Genomic DNA, 17386 nt, shown 5'->3' on the forward strand with positions numbered 1-17386 from the left:
CATTTATGGAACAGTGACGCCTACTGGTCACCTGAGATACTGCACCCAATGGCAGCCCAGCTCTATGGTCTGCCCATTGACATCTATGGAGGAGGAGGTGGCGGTGGGAAGGCCATGTATACAGGTGGCAAAGTTGGAGTGATCAAAAATTGTGAGGACAGTAAACCTCTGTGAAGGAACCCTGGTTGGGAGCAGTCTTTCTCCTTGCCTTGCGTGCCCAAGTGCAGGACTGATTGACCTACATTAGTGAGGTCTCAACCTCTTCCCCCTCTCTAGAGAGCAGACAATCCTCCTGTCGTGGGAGGTGCTTGTGTGTCTGACTACCTTAGGTCAGTGGATTCTGGGATTCTGTCTGGCATGCAGAAAGATACCGTCCCTTGAGTCTCATGAAAACACTTATGAACACACAGATCCACCTCTGTGGCTCCACATGGGGTGTAACAGAGCGATGTTCTCCATCCGCCTGAACAGCCACTGTGATCCAAGTCTTAGAAGAAAGGAACTGAAACACTAGCAAATCTGTAAACAGCAGCAGAGTGGTCAACACTCTGGGGCTGCAGAACAGAACGACGCTTAAGATCTGACCCAGTTGTATGCACTAAGGACAAGGCGGGCACCAAGGTGCCTAAGAGGCCACGGGCGAGACTTGATGTAGCAAGAACCTGACGCTGTCCCCAGCTACTCGCTTGTGTGGAGTGGCACTGGGGGCTACAGCTGGACCCTGCTGCACGACAGATATGTACTCTGCCACTAAAGACCCCCCAGCCCATCAATTTCCTTTGAATATCATGGTCAGTCTGTGTAGACCCAGGCTCAGTGAAAAGCTGCTTTCTCATAGCTGCACGCAGGCAGTAAACTAGTTTCCTCCTTCACGCGAGACCAGAACACTAGCTAACTTCTCGCTGACTCACTGGAGTCCTCAGGGACAGAGGCCTTGGAACACTTCAGACTGAGCCACGCGCTAGGGCCACGGTCCATTTGGAAGCACTATCAGCTCTTCTACAGTGAACGTCTGCTGGAGGCGCTGTCCTTGCAAGATCTTCTTCCCCTCCAATCCTGAAAACTGCCTCCCCTTGACTGGTCCTTGTACTCATGGATCAGAACCTCGGAAACCAAGAATGTTACACACACAGACTTGTCTCCTCGATGGAGGCGATGTGCACCCGTCTTCCACCCAGTGAGCTGGGAATAATGGGTGGGGATCTTCACTGTCTGTAGGGCCAGCCAGGTTGCTCCTGACTCACCCAGACTCCTATGTTTCTTTCTCTCAGTCATTCTCCCTAGATTATTGGACGTTGATTCTGAGTCAACAGAAGCCATCTTCAGGGCTGGAGAGATGGCTCGGCAGTTAAGAGCACTGACTGCCCTTCCAGAGGTCCTGAGTTCAAATCCCAGCAACTACATGGTGGCTCACAACCATCTGTAATGGGATTTCATGCCCTCCTCTGGTGTGTCTAAAAGATGGCAACAGTGTACTTAGACATAAAATAAATAAATCTTAAAAAAAAAAGACACCATCTTCCAGAAAGAGGCCACATGTACTTTGTAAAGTGTTTCAATGTAAATGTGTCTTAAACTTCATTGTACACATGGAATTGAGTTAATTATCATCAAGAAACTTTTTTCCAGAATTTTGCTTTGGTTAAATATGGCTAAAATACACTGCTCAGGGTCAGAAGTTAACCAACATGGGCTACTGAGTTGTGTTGAGTTGGACTTCCTTTTTGCCTCAGGAGGATATTACTGGCTGGTCCTGCTGTTTGCAGGGACTCCCACATCCCTAAGGGCTGTCAGTAACCATGAGCTACCCTTAGGTCTATAAACCACGCAGACTCCCCATGCCCATCACCTGCACGCGCACAGGCTCCTGCTTTCAGGTTTTGACTCCAGGAGCTATGTTTTTCACAGGCTTTTCTGAACCCAGCCTCAAATTTAAACAGTCTATATATTAATCTCCCGGACCCAAGCAATAAGCTGTTATGGGGGGGGGGTAACTTCTATCTAGAATTATTATGCTGTCAGAGTTCTCTTGGTACTTGTTAACTCATGAAAAAGTTATGATCAGCAGAGTGGGGCTGATGACAGATAAAGGCAGGACAAGGTCTTTCTGGAGTGCAGCCCTTTTGATATTCGAGGCAGAGCCACGCTTAATATTGAACAATCAGCATTTTTTAGGGTTGGGTAGCTGCTGGATACAAAGTGTATTCAGCTAATTAAATCAGTTACAGTAAATTATTTTTCTACCTAAAGCCCTGAGGAGCAAGATAAAAAGACAGCTTCCTAAGAACTAGACAAGCTTGCTTCTGCGTCTGGGTGTCTAAGACCGCCGTCACAGGGCCCAGCAGACTCTGCTAAGGAGCCCTGTTGCAGCCTGCCCACCAAAATACCCGGGGCAGCGTGAGGTGCAAACACTGCAGGCTGCAGCAAAGAGCAACGGCAATAAATAAACAAGACATTAAGTCAGCTTCCTGAACGAACGGGGGTGAGCAATAAACCTGGACAGATATGCTCACACTGGGATCTGACTGTACATCTGTCTCTGCGGTACCAACTGTGTACATTTACCGCCCACCAAGAGTCATGAGCTGGAGGAGAAGCAAACTTAGAGAAGCACGGCGACGGCAGGCAGCCGTAAACACTGGGTTTGTTGCTAGCTTTCGGTTTTTTGTTTTTATTTTTGTTTTCTCTTAATGCTAGATTTCCACCCGCCTCCTTACGGCTCTGAGGAGCACCTCTGGTGCTGTTCCCATGACTACTGTTCTGTAGGTTGGATTCCTTCTGTTTCTAAAAACAACAACGCAGTTCAGTCTCATCTTCCACGGGCCCTGTATCCTCGCCCACCCGTGTGAATCTGCTGCCATGTTCTTTGGCGGTGTTTACTGCGTTCGTGCAAACACGCAAATCTACCCAAACGGCAGATTCCGTCTTCTGTGGCAAAGCAGTGGACCCTGAAACCTCCAGAGTGAGATTACACCAGCAAGGAAACAGAAACCACCAGCGATGGTCATGCAGTTATGTTGGTCGGTACCTACTGGAGGGCAGTGGTCTTGCTCTGCTCATGACTTGAAGTTTTTGCCCATTCATTTCTTCATTCATTCGTTCATTCGTTCATGCATTCATGCAGAGGCTATGGGGGATTAAACTCGGGGCCTGAAATCTGTCAGGCGACTTCTTCACCTCTAAGCTCCGCCACTCTAAGCTCCGCCCCTCTAAGCTCCGCCCCTCTAAGCTCCGCCCCTCTAAGCTCCGACCTCAGGCATCCTTTAACTCTTTGCTTTGGCCCAGGATCTCACTGAGTTGCCCAGGCTATCCTTGAACTCAGGCAGCTTTTAATCTTGTAATACTCCTGCCTCCGCCTTCTGACTATCTGGGATTACAAGACTGTGACACCAGGCCGGGTTTCAAGTTTCATTTTCCTGATTCTGTTTGCCTATTCCCCTCTTACTGGGATGAGCTAGCTGGTTTAAAATATAACTGACGTAGAAAATGTTTATTCCCAAGAAAGCAAGATGCTGCTGTAAGATACGGGAAGTGCAAAAACCAAGATGCTCATGCAACACTGGCACTAAATAATGAGAATTTACTCTCCATTGAATAATGAGACTTTACTCTTTCACTCATCTCTCATAGACGGGCATAAAGAATGTCACATTGGGACTCAACTGTATCAGTCACTGGGGCTAAACCTAGTGCTTCCTAACACCTGCTTTCTATGCATCTTAGAGTGACCGCAAGCTTTTTCAAGCCTGGCCACTTTCCAAAATAAATAGCAAACTCATCTGTGATTTATGAAAACCTACAGAAGTTGGGAGCCTACTCCCCAACAAGGCACAGTCTTCAATGAAGGACACTTTTGTTTGTTTGTTTTGCATTGCTGAGGATCCAATCCAGGTTTCACATTCCCACACACTCTACCCCAAGCTCTAATCAGGGACCTGGACAAAGTATTTATACATACATTTTACTATGAACGGGACCAGGCTGATGAAAGGACATCCCAGAAGAATTGCTTGGTTTAATTTGTAGCAAAGAGGAAACACCAAAGAACATCAACCATTAAAATTACTCAATAAAAACTGGGGGACTGCATACTGCAGAGTCATCACTGGGCTAAAAGTACCATGAAAAACTCATGATTCTGTGGATTTTCCAATTCCCACATTGCTTTTTTCTATATGACCCAACTTTCTGCTCAAAAATCCACACACAGGGGCCTCAGTGTCATTGGAACACTTCTGTCAGTCAGCTCTTCTGTTTGACTGGGATGCAAACCAAGAGGAAGGCAGAAACCCTTCTTAGTTTCTTTTGTCTGTTTGAACCTGTTCAAATGACCATGTTTTGAAACACCTTCCTAATTCCGTGGTGTACGCCCAAGACCTGTTGTCCCCAGTGTGGCTGCCCTCTGCACAAGGAACATGGGAGAAGACAGGAAGAATCACATATGCCCCGTAGTGGGTTGATCAGAGAATGAAACTGTGTTAGCTTGAGCCTAGTCCATCCACAATCACAGGTAAGTCCGGCTGCCCCAACCCCCACTAAGGAAAATGTCTAACCCAGCAATCGGACCACATAGCAGCCCTTCAAATTCTGTCAACTGCTGTTTCCTATCCTTAGCATCCCACGGAGATGCCAACTCCCTGACTGACTTCAGATCAAAGGCCTGTGTGGAATACCTTCCGTTATAAAATGATTCTATTATTTTGCAATGATCGTGACCGTTTAAAATGCTCTGAACACTGATTGGCCTCTAAAGGAAACAGTTAAACAAGCCGGGAGTGCCACATGATACATACGAACCGAAACACAGCAGCCTGTGGCTTTAAAGCTTCCTCTGGGCTGCAGAGAGACTGCGGAGCGACATATGCCCAACACAGCTGCCAACCGCCATAAAATAACAGTGCCAGCGTAGGGTGTGTTGATCGCGATACAGGCTTATGCAGTTATGTCACTGATTGGAAATTCCGTATTAATCTAACGTACATTTTAGTTACTTTTCCTTTTGCTGCGAGCTGACAAGAAGTAACTTGGGGGAAAGAGAACCGAAAGGCATTGGCAGGAGTGAAAGACATCTGGTATGGTGTCTGCAACCACACACAGGACAAGAGGTGGGGCCAGACTCTGAAATCTCAAAGCTCCACCCCAGTGAAACACTTCCACCAATGAGATGCGACCTCATTTTTACCACCTCATTCATCGGCGCCACCTGCTGACGAACACAGATTCGAGCACACAGTCTGTGGTGACACACAACACACAACAGCAGGCCATGTGAACTATTCGCAGTCCATAATCATGATTCAAGTTTAAATTCAAGTCAAGTTTTGGACTAAGACATATGCATTATCCTTTTAGAGGAGGACAGAACAATTACCTCAATCAACCAAGCTCTCAATGCCTTCCTGAGGTACTCATGAGGGATGAAGTGAATTACATGCTTCCACAAACCAATGTGAGAGGATTGTTCTGAAGGCAACATGTTTAGTTAAAATGACAAAAGAAGAAAAAAATTCCAACATAAAGGGAAAAGTCACATTTTGTCTTTAAACATTCTATAGCCCCCGTTTTAAAAATAGAAACTTTTTATTTAAAAGAAAAAACAGTTTTCACTCTTATGCGGCAGAATCATTCGAAGATGGAGTGTGAAAATAAGGAAAGAACCCAAGAGAACAACTTGTCTGTCAGTTGAGATCTCAGAGATTAATATTTATGAAAACAATTGGCAAACCACAGCATGTGATCCGAGGCGGGAGAGCCTAGCAGATGTCTTGTTAGGAGGCACAGACGCTGAGGAGAAGCAGACTCTCACCCATATGCTCAGCCTCAGGATCCCTCAGCCACTTCACTCTTGGAGATCACACAGTGCCCACGTTCACCATGAAGCAGGAGCTGTCTCCAAAGGGAACTTTCAAAATTCTAGCTTTATGCAGAAAGAGGCGGCATGCATATCTAGGTAAGACACCGATAAATCCAGCCAAATGACTTAATCTAAAAGAGTCCATCTGCTGGGGCTGTTCAGGGGAAAGTATGTTACTGTTCAGGGGAAAGCATGTTACTGTTCAGGGGAAAGCATGTTACTGTTCAGGGGAAAGCATGTTACTGTTCAGGGGAAAGTATGTTACTGTTCAGGGGAAAGCATGTTACTGTTCAGGGGAAAGCATGTTACTGTTCAGGGGAAAGCATGTTACTGTTCAGGGGAAAGCATGTTACTGTTCAGGGGAAAGCATGTTACTGTTCAGGGGAAAGCATGTTACTGTTCAGGGGAAAGCATGTTACTGTTCAGGGGAAAGTATGTTACTGTTCAGGGGAAAGTATGTTACTGTTCAGGGGAAAGTATGTTACTTCTAGCCCAACTCACGCCTCTTGCCTCATGTTTTGTCAACAATGCTCCCACACTTTGGAAGAAGTAACCCTGCCTCCTTTACACCCTAGGACGGAAGGCTAGTCTTTCTCCTCAGCTGCTCAGTGTGGAGCCTGTGACTATCAACTCTGAGGCTAACATACACTAAGGATGGGGGAGCTGAGGGGGTGGGAAGAGAGAGGGATCTGAAGTCCCGAGTAAGCCCAGGGATGGCCAACCGGAGTACAGCTGAAAGCAAAGGGGACAGACAGCAGGGTGGAGGTCTGGGTGTGGGGATTCCTACATGAGTGGCTGCATACAGGAGCAGCTCCTAGAGGTTTGAACTTCCAGGAGGTTCTCGAAAAGGGTGATGCAGCAGAAAGGTCACTGAAAGAGCAAAGGTCTAGAGCTGAGAGGCTAGACTATTAGCTGCAGCAGGGTGGCTTGGACAGAAACCCCCTGTTGCTAGCGGGTGCCAGGCCTGTAGCACTAGATCTGCCTAAGGGCCAGATGGATGGAGGGAGAGGAGTGAGGGAATATTGACTGGTGTCAGGATGATGCAGTCCAAAGCCTTCACCGCACAAAGTGCTAGGGATTTCAAAAGTAGGAATCAGCCCTGAGGTTGCCGTGGAAACACACACACACACACACACACACACACACACACACACACACACACACGCAGCTCCTGACTAGAAGGATGAGGGAGAAGAGTCGTTGAAGAGCTGAGGAAAACAGCCGGCCTGGAAAGAGAGACCTCAGGGAAGGGAAAGGACACAGGTTGCAAAGGGAGAGAAGAGGAACTCGGGAGACAGGGAGCAAAGCTATGGGAAACACGGGCTGCCCCGGACAGTGGGGCCCTACAGGGTTTGGGGTTTGTTCTGTTCACTGGGTGGTAACAGACAGTGAATGTTATCAGGGCTGCCCTTTCCAGAAATGAGACACTGAGCCTGGGAGGCAGAAGTCGCGTCTGACTCCGAGGCAGAAGCCTCGTCTCGTCTGACTCCGCCTAAGAGATGACCAACTCTCCAGAGGTCACAACCTATGCTTTTCCTGACTCAATGGCTCCATGCACCCTGGTGGTTGGTAGATTGCTAAAAGCAATCCCACGGTGGCAAAGTGGGAGGTTATTGCTTCCTATGGGACCAACACCTCCTCAACTCCCCCACCCCACCCCCACATGGCTATACTCTGACAGGGCAAGAGAAAATGAACCCAGCTTGACGTTTCAGATGGAAATCTCTTAAGTATACATTGCTGTTAGGATCCTTAACCTCCCACCCCCACACCACTGCCTCTTTCTCTCTCCAATTCAAATCATTCCCAGGCCTCATTAGATGCATTCTCCAGGGCTCTCCACACCAAGCCACCTTGCTGTGCCTAGCGCATTTATTTTGCCTTTCCCAGGCTGTGCTTATGTAAGGAGTGGGTTTGAATCCTAATTAACAACTCAAACAAAAGCTAACAACAACTGTGAAAAGCTGAGCCTCCAACTCTACTGGGCAGTCTGCAAACAAACATTCAAACTGTTGGTGCTGTTTTGCTTAAAGGAGGAAGTACCCAGAAAGGCTCCAGAGTCCAAGTGGAACAGGCAGGAGCCAAGGTGATGATGCAACGGAGAAGGACTCGGTACATGGTAGATGTTCAAAAAACCATTAAACACAGACGAAATGTGGTCCGTGGTCTGCACTGCTTTAACCAAAAAACAAACAAACAAACAAACAAAACAGCTCTCTCTTCCTCCGGTCATGTGCAGCGTTCCTACAGCTCTGTGGCTGACATCTCAGTGCAATGAGAGGCAGCCCCACACATGAACATGGACTCTCGCTGAAGACCGTGCAGCTAAACGGGCCGGGCCCTCCTGACTCCACTGTGCTTTGCTCTGTAGAATCCGACACATCTGTTAACGTCTCTGTGGTGATTGCTCTGTGATTTGATTGTTACATGGTTTAAATGAATGACGGTGTAAATGAAAAGTCCTGAGAAGAATCTGCCTGGCTGTCTACAAACCTCCCAGAAGAACTTGCGTCTGCAGACTGGTGGATAAATTGGAATTTCAGTAATGTGGAGAGACAGGAATTTTGTGGTCTCAGAGGCAAATCACTTAATCTTGGCTAGCTTCAGTCTTCTGGGACAGCCATTCCTTGTTCCACTCTTTACCTGAACTACGGGCAGAGAAAGGAGTCTGCAGCCCCAGCTTGACAGAATGAGATGGGATGTAAGTAGCATTTGTTTGGGCAGCATTATTTAACTCACACTGTAACACGGTAGAGAAGAGCAGGGGAAACCCAGGATTTGTGTTCACTCTTTTTCGTCCTAAGATGAAGATTAGGACTCCGAGGCCTCTGCAAACCTCCACATCTGAGTGGATGCAGATAGCGTGTTACCTAACTGACAGCTCCTCTGGTTGCAGACATTGGTAACATCTGGAGAACAAAGTAACAACGAGGTGTTGTTAAGGTTCACTTGGCTGTGCGAGGACCCGTCTTGAAACGGATCAAGCTGAAGGGAAGCATGAGATGCCCAGTCCACTCTTTAGACTGCCTGCTCCTTCTCCAAACAGTTGCATCACCAGATCTACCTGCAGACAGCCCCTGGTTCTGTAGGGGGATTCCTCTAGGCTCAAAGCCTCCAGGGTGTTTCTTTTCTGGTCATTAACTGTGTCTTCAGCATGTTTCCCAGGCTCTCCTCAGGGCTGGGGGCGGGTGCTGGCATGGAAGCCTTCTCTTTGCAGTCCTTCAGACCCACGTTTGTTCTCTCAGCTGAGCGCCCACTGATCCTGACACAGGGTCTCGGGTATGACACCCTTCCATCTTATTTTCTGCGTTGCAGACCACACAGTGGGTACCCACTACAACAGCTCATTAAATACTTGCTGTGTGTGACACACAGCTCCTCCACTGGCCTTCTTGCTAAAGCTCTCGGCAGCTGGTCGGACTCTGCAGGTGTGTGAGGACCATGGGGTCTGCCACTTCAAGGGGCACCAAGATATGCAAAGCAGAATTTCAAGTGATGCTTTAAGCATCCACTCCTCTGCTAAAGCAGTAGAGGCTGCTGTTGCCCTTACATCGACACGGTGTGAAGGCCATCACTGAGCAATGGCTGTGTGCACGGCAAAGCGCTCAACACTGGAAGCCATCGGTAAAGATCAAGTCTGCCCAAGTAGCCCAACAGGGTGTGGCATGTGGGTAGTGGAGACAAGAGAGGGAAGGAGGAAGGAGGTACAAGACTTTGTGGGATATCAGCTCTAAAGGGGGATGCAGGGATGCAGCTTAGGTGACAAGTCTGTCTCCCCTCTACAGGTCCCTAGTTTCTTTAAACTGGCAGCACACACCAAAGGGACCATTCTCAAGGAAGGTTAGAGCGAGGTCCCAAGTCAGACAAACACCAACACCAAAAATGGCACAGAGATTATAAGATCAGGCTGGGTGTGCTGGCCATGTCTTTAATTCCAGCACTTGGAAAGCAGAGACAGAAGCAGGCAGATCTCTGTGGACTCCAGGCTAGCAGGTCTACATATGGAGTTCTAGCACAGCCACAGCTACCATGATTCTAATTAATTAATTAACTAATTAATTAATTAAAAACAGAACAAACTGAAGGTAAAGTAGTCATGTAGAGTATTCTGGAAAAGCCTGTGTCAGACTTAGGTCAAAATGAATACCACTACACTTCAGTAATACATTAATTTGAGTGTTTCCGTTTTCTTGTTCCTTGCCTCTGTCCTTGAAGGCTTTGGTTTGCTTTTCCTCGGTTTGGCTTGTGGCTTTCTCTAACTGGGTTACCATGTCAGCAGCCTTGCAAAGACGACAGTAGGTGGTCAGTCTCTGAGCACAAACAAGGTTTTCATTATGACCTTTCGGTCCTATATCTCTAACGATTCAGAACAGTACTTCAAAGAACTCAAGCCGGGCAGAGGGTGTTAGCATCTCAGATTTTGAAATGGGAGAGAGCACCACCAAGGTGTGAAGAACTTTGAGTATTTCCAGTAAAGATCACAGCGATTAGACCAAACGCACCTTGTCTCTAACCCCACAAGCTCCAGCAACTAAAAAGAAAACATTTATAAAAGCCACCATGTTTTTAGTCCTTTTGACAATCATTCTGACGTTCTGAACTGCATGACAGCTACAGTTGGGTTTTCAGCATTGGGTTTTAAAGGCAATAGTGATTAACCTACTGTCCATCAGGCCCGTTTCTTAATCCTTTACTCGTGCTTGGCTCCTGACTTTAACACTGCACAGCTACCCCACCCCAACCCTCCTAAGCTACAGGGCTCTTTCTGGCCCCTGACCATCTCAAAGAGGTCTCCATGCAGATTCAAACCTATAAACCATTCAACATACAAAACAAAGATGTGTGGTTCCCCTGGGCCACGCCCGTGTTGGGTGTGTGTGCGTGTGCACAGGCACAGTACAGTGGTAGGCTAGATAAATACCCGGCCCAAACATGCCCATGACTTGAGATCTCTCTAGTCAAAGAGCCTGTGAGCGAGGCACTTTACATATAGAGGTGAGAAGTTAAAGATCTCAGCTTCAAGGGGCAGGAGTTATACCAGATTTTTCAAGTCGTTTCAATGTAACCAGAGGTCTTCTAACAGGGAGACCAGAGTCTCACATAGAAGGATTGCCCATTGGAGGAGGGAGAAGGAACAAGAAGAAAGAGAAGGGAGAGTGACTGGGAAGGCTTTCATGAATGGGATTTGAAGACAATGAGAATGGCTCCTGTAGACTCATATTCGACCGATTAGGAACTGGCATTAGGAGATGTGGAAAGTGCGTCACTGGGTGTGCCATCGATCCCCTCCTCACCCCCCACTCCCCACCCCCGCTGCCTTCTGATCCAGACGTAGACCTCTCAGCTGCTTCTCCAGTGACAGGTCCGCCTTCACGATGCCAAGTTCCTGCCATGATGCTAATGGACTGAAACTCAGAACCTGTAAGCCAGCCCCACTTAAATGTTGTCCTTGTAAGAGCTGCCATGGTCATGGTGTCTCTTCACAGCAACAGAAGCCCTAAGACAGGGCACACACGCCAAGGCATGCAGGAAGCCTCAAGAAGTACACACAGGACTGGGGAATAAATATGGCCGCACAACTCCAGGTGGAGTATACTTCTGCCGACAATTGATCTGATTTTAACCTTTGACCTGCAAATCTAAATGATGGCGAGTTTGTGCTATTTTAAGACAGCAAGGTGTCGGTGAACAGGGGGTAAGACAATCATGAAACACTGCCTGTTGTCCCACCACTGAAACCCAGGCATCTCCTAAAACCCCAAGAGACCAGCAGAAGAGTCGCTCTGCCCAGCGTGCTGCCCAGCACCAGTTCACACAGGCTCGAGTCACCCCCACCTGCCGGCAAAGGTCATTAAGCCCCAGGATTTTAAGAAGCCTGTGGACACAAAGGGGCACCCAGTGCTGTCTAGAGACAGATGTGTGAACCCCTCCATGCTGTTCCCTGGGAGTCGGGAGTCAACTGCTTCTAAAGCACCCAGAGGCTGACTTAAAGGTAAGAGTCTCACACTCAAATGTCTAATTTTGTTCTTAGTAGCTATGGTAATTAGCAAGGTAAGTAAGAACTCCGGCACTCACTAATCCCTCTGCCAATGTTCCCTTGCACACTTGCATACCGACAGGGAAGGAGGGAGGGAGGGAAGGAGGGAGGGAGGGAGTGAGGGAGGGAGGGAGGGAGGGAGGGAGGAAGGAAGAAAGGGAGGGAGGGAGGGAGCAGGAGCAGGTAGGGAAAATTGATGGCTAACTTCAGATGGAGTAGCCTGGACACTATGCCACTCTCGACTACTGAGGGCAGGATTCCATGTCCTTCCTTCTCTCCCTTATAGCATTCGGTATTGGTCTGTTGTGTCAAACTAGAAAGCTTGTCAGAAAACTATGTTGACCTAAGCGTTCTGCTCAGAGACCTAGGGCACCCCTGAAATCAGCTAACAGGCAGTACTGCACTGAGGGTCACGTGAGAACAGCTGCAAATGCCAAGGAGACCCATAACTTACACTAAAGCCCGTAAGGTTTTCTTCACTCCTATGTCAAAAGAAACAGTTGCTAAAATGACCCTGACAACACTGACTTTAATGATTTGCTGCCCAGATATAGAACTAAAGCAGAGGGCATTTTGATTAGTAAAGCAAATACTTTATTCTAACAGTGTGTGTGTGTGTGTGTGTGTGTGTGTGTGTGTGTGTGTGTACAATCTTGCTATTAATTGCTCCTGTCTCCAGACAGAGTCTCTCCTTGGTCTAGAACCCTCCCAGTAGGCCAGGTTACCTCACCAAGGAGCCCCAGGGTCCTCCACTTCCCCAGCTCTGGGATTATAAGTGTTTGCCGTCCTGTCTAGCTTTTCATGTTGGTTCTGGGAGCTAAACTCCAGTACTGACCCTTGTGTGGCAAGAACTTTAGTAACAGAGCCATGTCGCCAACCCCCTCTAGTGCAAGAATTCAGAGCAAAGTTCCTCCTACTGAACAAAACTCCGTTTTGTCTCTTTCTTCACAGGATGTGCGAAGGGGGAAACCCAATCACAGCAGACTTTCTGGAACTAGAAGCACATGTATCTGCTAACAAAAATTAAACCTTTGCAGTTTTAAAATACCAGACGATTAGCATTTTTGGAAATACTCCACAAATATGCTAAGACACTTCTGTACAAAATTTACTTGATGCTTAGCATGAAAGAATAACTTTGAAACAGAAAAGGAAAAAAAGGAAGGAAAAACTTCTCAAGAATTCTTGCTTCATGTTTACGCCTAACACTGGTTATCAGAACGCTGCTGGCTGCCACTTAATCAGCACCTGAGCTGTCAATCTTAATGACTGACTGGCAATCTATAAGCTAATATTTCCATGACTATCAACTGTGCATTCATTAATACAGCTGAGAATAGAAACCAACTATTCCCTTTACTTAAAACAACAGTATTATCATACAACAGTTGGCATAATACATGGAAAATAACATAAACGTAATTATAATTTAAAAAGGCACGCATGTCAGCATGCACAGTCGCTCTCTACAGGCTGTCCCTAAGCAATGCACCTGAATCACCCATCACCTCACGAGGTCACTTGGAGATTCAGGGGTGCAGTTTGGTGGTAGAGCACTGGCAATCACAGGACCTGGGTTCGATTCCCAGGACCACAGAGGAGGTCTTTCAGCCCAACACTCTATCCAAGGAGACCACCGGCACTGCTGAGACAGACGGCAGAACGGTGAATGAGAGAAATGTTCAGTCTGTTGCAATCTGAGCTCAACACCAAATATGGTAAATGCCATGAAACCGCAATAATGTGGCCTACAGGAATAAGACCCGAGTGTTATCCAACCAATGAGAAGTGCTTGTATACCAGCGTGCTGCAATCCAAAGATAGGGCATTCTGGAAATTTCACGTTATTTCAAACGGAAAAAAAATCTATTTTGTCTATTTTCAAATACTGGAAACTAAAACTGAAGGAATACCTCTTCCATGAAGCTGTCTTTCTTCTCCAGCATCTCCCGTAACGTCTGGAGGATTTTAATGCACAGTTTTTCTTCTTTTTCCATCAGTTTCTTTGTGTGATTAATCAGCCTGAAAGCAAAACATTAAACCTTAAAAAGGACACCAGTTTCTCACCAAAACATATACAATATGCTACTTGGGAGGGGAACAGAGCCAAGAGCTCAAAGCAAATGTCAAAAGTCTAATATATATATATATGTAGATATATATTCATTCTGAGACATTTATACATCTCAGTGCTTCTCAGATTTGGCCTCTGATACTCTGAGAAGTGGGGAAGCTAATGTCCCCCCCGCCCATCCACTTTGCTAGTATGAAAATTTTACAGCACACTCTACACCATCACACATTTACTATTTTCTTTGCATTATACCACATTAATTATTCCATCGCGGATGTAGGTGGCACCACAGTATAGCGGGCTTTCCCCCATTCCTCAGTACACTGTGACCACGCATGATTGTGCTTAGTCGACATGAGCAGCCTCTGTGGTTACAGGGAGTGAGAATGACATCAAGATAGCTGATCATTGCTACAATTCAGACAGGAATGTGGCTCTTTTTCTCCACTGTAATGAGGCATGCACTGGGGTTCCAGAAAGCTTTCAGCACCGTGGGCGTAACGATCCGAGTCAGCACCCAGAGAAACGTTCAGATTAGGCTGTGTACCTCAGTCCCCACAGGTTACATTGTTAAGAAACTGGTCCTTCACGACCCTGTGAGACACATCTTCCTAGAGGAACAGCAAGACACAGCAGAGTGCTATGGGAACTCTCTTTAGAATGAGGGCCACGGGATATAACAGAGAAGCCACTTCCTCTGGCTAGTGCCCAGCTAATGTTCTCAGCCGTCAGAGTTGAGGAAAGGCCCTCCCAGGGTCTCCCTTCGTCCTACTACAAGCCAGAATCAGACCAAGTTTGCTGAGGAGAAAGGGAGTTTAGACAGAGGACACAACCTGCTTCCAGTTACACAGTCCTAATGGGGACACTTGAAGATAGACCTCTAAGGTCACCCTGACTCCCCTCCCCCCATGAGTGCTGAGGACAGAGTCTCAGCACGCCACAGGATGCACACAGCCCTCCAACATGACGAGTGCCACTCAAATTTACACAGAGGTACTTTTAAAAGCCAGTAAACTGGACAAAAAAAAAAAATCTTTATTCTGTTCCAGGGATTTCCTGGTCAGCGAAGGCAGCAAAGAGGCAGCTAGAAGATGTCAGAGAGCTGGGAGAAGTGGGGCAAGAAGGTAATCCTGGCCCAGAGACAGCACGGAAACACAGAGGAGATGTGGGGCTGACGACACTGAAGAACTGACCAGAACGCCATGCTAAAGAGTCCAGCATCCGGGCCTGACACAAGGGATTGCTGGTAAGTGTGCACGCCGTCCCCGAAGTCCCTCCTCACTGTGTCAGATATATTTTCACATTTTATGGTTCTTGTAGTCGTGTTTTTATTATATTGTTTTAAACAATATAATATATATTATCATTTGTTTGCATAGACCTGAAAGTCCAATGTCTGAAAACACAGACTCTCTCTCAGAAGTGTAGGTAAGGATTCGAGTGGACCCAACCCAGCCGCCTGGCAGGTGAATGCCCACGCTAGCCTAGTCTCTCACACTGTGACTAAGCTGGGCCTGTGTCCTTCCCAGAGGCTGTCCCCCGCCCACTCCTGCAGAGCCACCTGTCAGCAGGAACCATGGGCTGGATTCTCAAGAGGACGTGGGAGAACTAATTCATCCTTGGCTGGGGCTCCACGCTCACCAACTCAGCTGCTTCATTAGAGGGCTGTGCACAGCTGTGCCAGGGCCTGGCGTGGTCAGTGATAAAACTGACTTCTACGTTTCCAGCTATGACTGCCAGTGGAACTCTTGGCTCTTTGGAGAGATGGGAAGCGGTAGGCAGACAACGGTGGATCTGAGCCTCTGGCCATAAAATAATTATAATAACACAGAAGAGGCCTTTAACCACGGAAGTCACTGGGGCAGCCCTGCCTCTGCCTGGTGTGGGGTCTGTAATGTCTTCCCACTGCCAAATCTCCCCCCTCCCATCTCTCCTTCTGGCTTCTCTAACGCAGACCGCAGACCGCCTCCACCTTCAGCAGGGATCAGAACTGCTTTAGTTAACCCCCGCCCTCGCCTTCACATGTTAGACCTCTGCTCTCCAACTCTACACGAACAGCAACATCCTGTGTCCGTGATGTCCAGTTGGTAGATACCAGCCACGTACAGACATTGAATATTAGAGGTGTAACTGAGGGGTGAACCATTGTCTCATCTCAAATCGATCTAAATTTTAATTCATGCAACCATGTATGCCCAGTCACTACCACACTGTAGCTCCTTTGTGCCGTGGAGTCTTAGGGAAAGGATCTCAGGTGTTCTGGACTTTACGCAGAGTGAAGCAGGCTGCTAGAGGCCCTCTCTCTTCCATCCCCGGCCTGGCTCCTCCCATCCCTGCAGGACCCCAGGCCTGGCTCCTCCCATCCCAGTAGGGCCCCGGCCTGGCTCCTCCCATCCCAATAGGGCCCAGGCCTGGCTCCTCCCATCCCAGTAGGGCCCAGGCCTGGCTCCTCCCATCCCAGTAGGACCCGGGCCTTGCTCCTTCCATCGTCTGGCTCCACTTACTTGGACATGAAGGCACCACATCGTATCCTGGCATCGCTTCCCTCTGGGAACAGTAGTTCCGGGCTGTACAGCACATCCACAAGCACGGAGAACTCGGCCTGCATCATGGGGCTGAACTGCTGTTCCAGAGAGGCCACGACATCCTAAGACAAGGCACAGGAGGACCTACATGAACACCTTTCAAGACGGAACGCCTTGAAAGACACTAACCAGGAAGCGATTTGGGAGTTTCATACAAGATGGACGCTGGTGTCCCATAGCATCAAATGTTTTCTATTCATACTTCAACACAGTTCATATTCTCTCTCTCTCTCTCCCCCTTCCCTTCTCCTCATTCCCCTCCCCCTCTCTATCTCTCCCAGTATCTGCATATTTTAAAGTTTTTTAAATTACATATATATGAAGGGAGAGGTATATGCTCATGAGTGTGGGTACCTTGAAAAGCCAGAAGAAGGTACAGTGAAAAGGAAGGAAATGCTATAAAGGGGGTGTGGGCGTTTTATAAACGGGAATGCTCATCAGAAATGACCACATCTGGTGAAGCTGGCCTGCTAGGTTATCGGTTATGAAACAGATGGTGCTTGGGCTGCTCTGGGGTGAAGCTGTCCTTCCCTGTAGGTCACAATTGCCCCCCACGACACCGGAATGCCAGCGGCCACCCAGGTCTGCTGTGGAGACCTAAAACACGTGCCAAGAACAGCTGCGGACACACACCGCCTGCCCCTTCATTTCAGATGTCAGCCCCTGTTGCTACTCAGTGTGCAGAAGCCATGAGCTCACCTTTCTCTCATGAGGGGAGGGTTACTCTTCCACCCCCACCTCACCATACCATGGCTAGTGCTCTGCATGGTGACACTTTACATGGCCACCTACCCTTGGCTTCTGTGACACCATACTTAACTTTCTGCATGTCCTGA

The 17386-nt window shown here is 47.8% G+C and overlaps 1 protein-coding gene across 1 annotated transcript in view; it reads right to left on the minus strand.

Moving 5' to 3' along the window:
- The window catches only part of Itpr2 (inositol 1,4,5-trisphosphate receptor type 2), a 387801-nt gene that overhangs the window by 161098 nt on the left and 209317 nt on the right, over positions 1-17386 (minus strand). Inside the window, exons 36-37 of the mRNA XM_032905407.1 lie at positions 16470-16612; positions 13805-13913 (exon numbers count right to left, since the gene is read on the minus strand). Coding sequence (XP_032761298.1) covers positions 13805-13913; positions 16470-16612 — 252 coding nt within the window. The remainder of the gene's footprint in view (positions 1-13804; positions 13914-16469; positions 16613-17386) is intronic.

This window comes from Rattus rattus, chromosome 6 (genome assembly GCF_011064425.1).
Source record: "Rattus rattus isolate New Zealand chromosome 6, Rrattus_CSIRO_v1, whole genome shotgun sequence".
Classification (NCBI taxonomy): domain Eukaryota; kingdom Metazoa; phylum Chordata; class Mammalia; order Rodentia; family Muridae; genus Rattus; species Rattus rattus.